This window comes from Lygodium microphyllum, chromosome 16 (assembly GCF_053477565.2).
Source record: "Lygodium microphyllum isolate KBCC chromosome 16, Lygodium_microphyllum_v1.1.10, whole genome shotgun sequence".
Taxonomy (NCBI): domain Eukaryota; kingdom Viridiplantae; phylum Streptophyta; class Polypodiopsida; order Schizaeales; family Lygodiaceae; genus Lygodium; species Lygodium microphyllum.
Genome location: NC_141150.1, coordinates 135,054,535 through 135,060,534, shown reverse-complemented (window position 1 = coordinate 135,060,534; position 6,000 = coordinate 135,054,535). Strand labels below are relative to the sequence as shown.

General features: G+C 41.9%; 1 protein-coding gene across 2 annotated transcripts in view; it reads right to left on the bottom strand.

The window, feature by feature from the left end:
- Positions 1-815: 815 nt before the first annotated feature.
- The window catches only part of LOC148023468 (uncharacterized), a 105,336-nt gene continuing 100,151 nt past the window's right edge, over positions 816-6,000 (bottom strand). The window contains exon 2 of one of the 2 annotated variants that reach the window (XM_087696445.1): positions 816-1,384. In XM_087696445.1, coding sequence (XP_087552571.1) covers positions 1,336-1,384 — 49 coding nt within the window. In that variant the 3' untranslated portion in view covers positions 816-1,335. The remainder of the gene's footprint in view (positions 1,385-6,000) is intronic. The other variant, XM_087696443.1, reaches the window with a different exon arrangement.

Here is a 6,000-nt window from a genome sequence, read left to right as displayed (position 1 = left end):
GTAGACAATGGTTACACCCATGACAATATTGTAACTCTTCATTATAAGGGCAAGTTCCATATATTGGATTTAAAACTAAAGGAGAGCCTTATATCAATTGTAATAGCATCTACTATCTCTAAAGAAATGAAAAATATTTTACTGTACTTGGTCTTTGCTAAGAATAAAGTACAATAAACTGTGATAACTATTGAAATTTGAGGCTTCTTAACAGTGCATCATTCACTACATTCTTCTTACCATCAATATGGACAAGCTGAAAGTGAAACAATGAGAGAAATACACTTCTTAGACAACTTGGTTTGACTAAGAAAGTAATGCAATGTTGTTTGACGATCTATATGCACAGTGAAACCATCCCCTAAAATGGTGTGCTCTCTAGAGCCTTCACTGCAAAGGCTGCGTTATTTATGACAACTCAAATGAATGACTCTGATTATTGTTTGTTGATGCCTTAGTAATAGAGCTTGATACCCCTAGCAAAGTGGTGGCAAATTGCCATGGGCTCTCAATCGTAAGAAGGGCAGCGGTAGGATGGGTTAACAAACAAGCAGCCAACCAATTCTTTTGTTACCCTGTCAAAAGTAAACGTCACAACTGTATTTAGACTATTCAGAACGAGTCTAGTCGGAAACCTTCTAAGTTTCCAGACGGGCAGTCTATATGCCACAGAATCTACATAAACGACATGATGCGCAAGGGGTAAACTGCTATGTCACTGTCTCTTGAGCAACTTATGAGTCCAAAATACACACTCTGTTCAGCAAGCTTGTATAACAAAATGTTTGAGCCTCCAAGTACTTGGACAGAACATGTACTGAAGACCTGCTGCTCATAAATTGATAATAAACTAGGGAAAATCCACTATCAAACCATAAAACTGTTTTAACTTCTGCTGGTATACCATATAGAAGTGTCTGAAAACTTTTCAGTATTCTCTCCTGCTTAACCGTTTCTTGGTGAGATCATGATGAGACATATCCACCACTAGGGGGTTATTTCAATCCCTTTTTCTTGTATGCCCTCCACAAGGGCCATGAATCTCTTTAGGTCGCGCTGCTGCCTAATAGCTTCCTTGTCCAAATCAAGATGAACCCTGCTCACATTTTTTAGGGAGAGCCTTTCAGCAAGCATGTTTCCTACAAGCCATGCTACCTTTACAGACCGAGGGCTCTCCCCATTTTGAAGTAGGTTTGTTCTCAGTTCCCTTTGGCCTGAGGATACATAAGCCACACACAACTTGCAAGGTCTCTGTACTACTATTGCTCCAGTGTACCTGAGAGAGATGTCTAGCCTCAAGACAAAAGGTTTTGCGACACCTCGTTTGATCATTCTTTAGATTTTCAACCAGCTGGAAGTAAAACCATCAGAAGCACTCCTTAACCTTCACATTACATATTTACATATATAAGATTCAGTGTACCTGAGAGAGAGGTCTAGCCTCAAGACAAAAGGTTTTGCAACACCTTGTTTTATCATTCTTTAGATTTTCAACCGGCTGGAAGTAAAACCATCAAAAGCACTTCTTAACCTTAACATTACATATTACATATAGTGGGTCACAAGCAAGAGAGACTTTACATAAGACTGACTGCTATTAGGGAGGAATACCTCCCCGAAGAGGATGGAAGCACAAATGTACAAATCAGGATACAAAGAAGAAGAGCCCCTCCCAATGCTCAAACCATGGATAGTACAGAAATATCTCACATGCGTGTGAACATTACTTTTACAACTTGATGATGATACCAAGAGGGTTGCCTTCCTCAAGAAGGGGTCTGTTTGCAAAGGGTTGGAGAATACACCCATCTACCTTGATAAGGATCTTACAAACGCTCAAGTAGAACATAGGAAACAACAAATGCCTGAAGTGAAGTGCGGGTGCAAGGGAAGGAATCAATGTACAAAAGTGGCTATGTCATCATCAATCACAAGGTGGTTGCACAGGGACCCATAGATATGGCTTGCAGTTTGGAACTAAATGGAGTGGATATGATGAAGAGCATGGATATGGTCTTTCTAACAGAGACACATCAAAGTCCAAAGAGGAGACTACCACATACTCATTTCAATGGGAGTCAGTATTTAGAGGGCGCACATAGAGACCAGGCATGGCCAGAGGATAAGGTAGACTGCCATTTCTATTCAAGCAAGAGCCTCAACCAAGGTGCATTGAGACACACAAAATTTACTTGTGGATATTCTCTTAAGCAGGCACATATGCTTTGCATTGATTAAAAGTAATCCACTGCTGATGGATTGCTTTTGCACCATCTTTCTCCCAATAGCCAGCTTATGGGCATATGACTGCCTGAGCTCTAGAGGCTACATGTTCTATCTTGGCCTAGTTGCCAAATCCTAATCAAAATAAGGATTTGACCAGCAACGTCCCATAAGAGAAAGATAAGTATCTGTTGAGATTGCTGAGAAGGGTAAGACAGAAACCTTTTAGATGCTACTACAAGCATCAACAGCTTGGTTAGTTGCACCCTTACAGCCACATATATCACAATCAAATTCTAGAATGAGTTTCACCCACCTCACCTCATGCTTTGGAGGCCAGGCTGTCTGCAGCGAAATCAAGGAAAATCGGGCAATCCATTCAAAGTATCTCGCATCACAAGTGACACAACTAAAACACCAAACTTTGTGTTAATGACTACCAATAATTCTCTCTCATGTGTTGTACTGCATTGAGGTGTTATGGATGTGCAGCTCTTGAATGCGATAAGTCAACCATCTGAATTAAGGCTGGCACCTATATATAATCATTCGCATCCACACAAGGCTTATGTGGATCAATGATCTACAACAATGGTGTGATCATAGAGAAGGGCATCAATATAGGAAAACAATGACCAAGTTCTCCAGCCCAGACACCCAGTGAACCAGCATGGTTTCTTTTGCTTCGGAGATCCTTGTATAGGCATGAGAAGATCTCAGCAGCAAGATTGTAGTCAAGAACTAGCAGCATAATGAAATCAAAAGCAACTTCACCAATTGGACGAAACAAAGAGTCATCCATTTGGAAACTTGTCACTAATCTCATCTCTTTGGGGCTGAATTAAAATGTGCCTTCAATAAGTATGTCGTGTGCAAACACAACTATCTTCCTTCTGACAAGTTCAAATAGACTAAAAGACACCAATGTTCCATCTGATAAGATGTATTGTACTGTCAAAGTAATTGGCATGTCATTACTTACATCGACCTGGGCTACAATTGGCATCAAAAAGTTCGAGACTATATGAGTGTGACACATTTTGGATACATTGAAATTAAGTTTAAGCCATCTGCTGGATGGACCAAATACCCATGGTCAACAAGGGAATTTGAAGCTTCAAACTTGGACTTCTCTCCTAATGAAACAATCACTTAGTCAAAGACAAGTCAACTTCAGAGAGAGAAATTAATATTAGTGAGTAAAGCCATTGTCAAGTAAAACCTTAAAGTTTGGCCAAGTGTGTAGAACAAACAAGGTGTTACCATCGTGACAATTTGGGCATTTTACATGTAGTAATTAAAAAAATTCAGAATTAAAAAAAATCAAATACCCTGATGGAATACCTGAAGGCAAATGCGGGCTGATAGTATGGAACATCAGTCCTTGTGATGGATCTTGGCCCAATATGTTGCTAATCCCATGCTCCAGGATGAGCCCATTTAGGTTCCATGCCCAGGAGGTGAGCTTGATGTCCATCCTTTGTGTTTCTCTTTATGCACGTAGCGCTTGTGCTGTGTCATATGTGTAGGTTCAAGTTCTTTGGGGGTGATTCATTCATATTGAAAAAACCACTAGAAGTGCACATGGGACCATGATGCTCCATGCTCAACGAGCTTCCTCCAATCCTGAATAGGGTGGTATAGGATGCTATTAGCAAGAGAACTAGGGAGAAAGCAGATGGTGACTATGGATAATTTTTTTGAAATCATTGGTCATGCACAGAGATTGTGCTAGCTATAGTTTTAATGGCTGTTTGGTAGACTGTGTGCATTCCTTTTCCATTTTCCATTCGTGGCCATAGGGACCTCCATGTCCAAGGCTATGGCCAAACATTCAGTAGACACAATAGTGTAGGAGATACACAGTGAAAAGGGAGACTTTTTCTTTACTGTTCTGAGACTGACAGAGGAGTTCATTTTGTTCCTGCCAAGAGCATAGGATACCAGGTATGCCAACAAGACTAGTAGATAGTCATGAGAAGCTTAAGCATGCATGTTCACTTGTAAACCCGAAAAGGAAAATTCAAGTAATTTGTAGGCAGATCTCTTAAAGCAGGCCCTGTTGCTCATGAGGGTAGTGCCCCAACTAAAGCTGAAGGGTAGAGGACATGCAGCAAGCTGCCTGTAAGAGCAGCAGCACACGACGTGGGGCATACACGAGATTCTAAGCCAAGACTTAATGTGACCAACCTTGGCCACCTCCACTTCTTTCTTGGTCTTAAGGTCTGTCAGCTACCTCGAGGCATTCTCACTTCTTAGCACAATAACATCTCTAAGCACTTGACAAAGTTTGGCATAGCTTCTTGTAAGACCATCTGTTGCCCATAGACTCTGAGTCCAAACTATCTATTGCAAGTGTTTCTTTGGTAGATACTGCCCTCTATTGGAGCCTTGTTGGCTCACTCACTGGGCTCATACACAGTTGGCCTGATATTTCTTATGTGGTAGCTTTGTGATCTTTGTTCATGATCTACAAGCTCACTAGCAAGCCACTCTCAGCATATTGCAATATCTTTAGGGCACCTAATGTCAAAAAAAATGACAAAGTGACCAGAGAGATAGTAGGGTTTGCCAGGTGAAACACATGTGTACGGCAAACACTAAGAGAAGATAGTAGGGTTTTCCAGGTGAAACACAACATGTGTACGGCAAACACTAAAAGAAGATAAAAGTCAAAAACACAAGAAGAACATGATGATGATGCACTAAATCATGCTACGAGAAGAAAAAGCTGATACAGCAGAGCCAAAGCTCAAAAGATGATTGCATTGTCCTCTGAATTAGGCGGCAGCACCTATGGGAATTTGCACAATGAAGGGAGCAAAACGCACTTCTCTAGGCAGTGGGCTATCGAAGTAATCACTAGAAGGTGAAGAACAGCTATTGAGGGAGCGAACTATAATCCTCTAATACCATCGGAGATGAAGAGGACGATCACTAGCTATCGAGGGAGAGAACCACAGTCCTCAGATGCCGTGGAGTAGCCTGGGCAACAAAACACAAATCCCAAAGTGTGTCAAAGATGTCAAATGCAAGGAGAGCAGCCTAGATGCTGACATTAGGGGATGGATGATGACGCCAGATGAAGGGACAATCACCAAGAGGGTAAATGCAGCTTGTGAAGGCTTGTCAACCCAAAAACACAGGTATTTGAGGCTGCATAAACTGATGCCAAAAGTGGGGTGACACCAAACAGGAAGATGCTAACGCCAAGTTGGGGAAGGTGATGCCAAATGTAGAGGAGGTCTCCATGCAACCAAACGCAAATCTAGTGAAGCCTGAAGGGAGAGGAAGAGGTGGACTAACACCAAGGTAGAAGTACTCACCAACAACCTAATGACGACACCAGTAGGGCGGGCAAAGCCTCAAACACAAGACCTGAGTGATGGGACAGGGTGCTTGAAGGAGAAGAGGAAGGGTAATCACAAACAGTGATGTCCTCCTCCAGTAGGGGTATGGACAGCAGTGGAGTAAAGAGGAAAGAGCGTGGGAGTGACGAAGGAAGAGGGGTGAAGAATGACTAAGGTGGTGTAGAATGAATGAAGTGATTGCCTATTTATAGGCATAAGCTATCTAGAGTGGCGCACCACTATGTGGGTGCCCACTAAAAAAGGGACCAAAATGTGGACACCAGCTCTTTTTGGGGTTGTTAGTGCAAAACCCTAAATGAAGTGTGTAAACTAAAGAAGTGGTTTCTCAACATTCCCTCTTAGGCTGAAAAAGGGAGGAAGAAAGAGGAGTGAAGAGAGATACAATGAGGATGTAGAGGATCCCGAA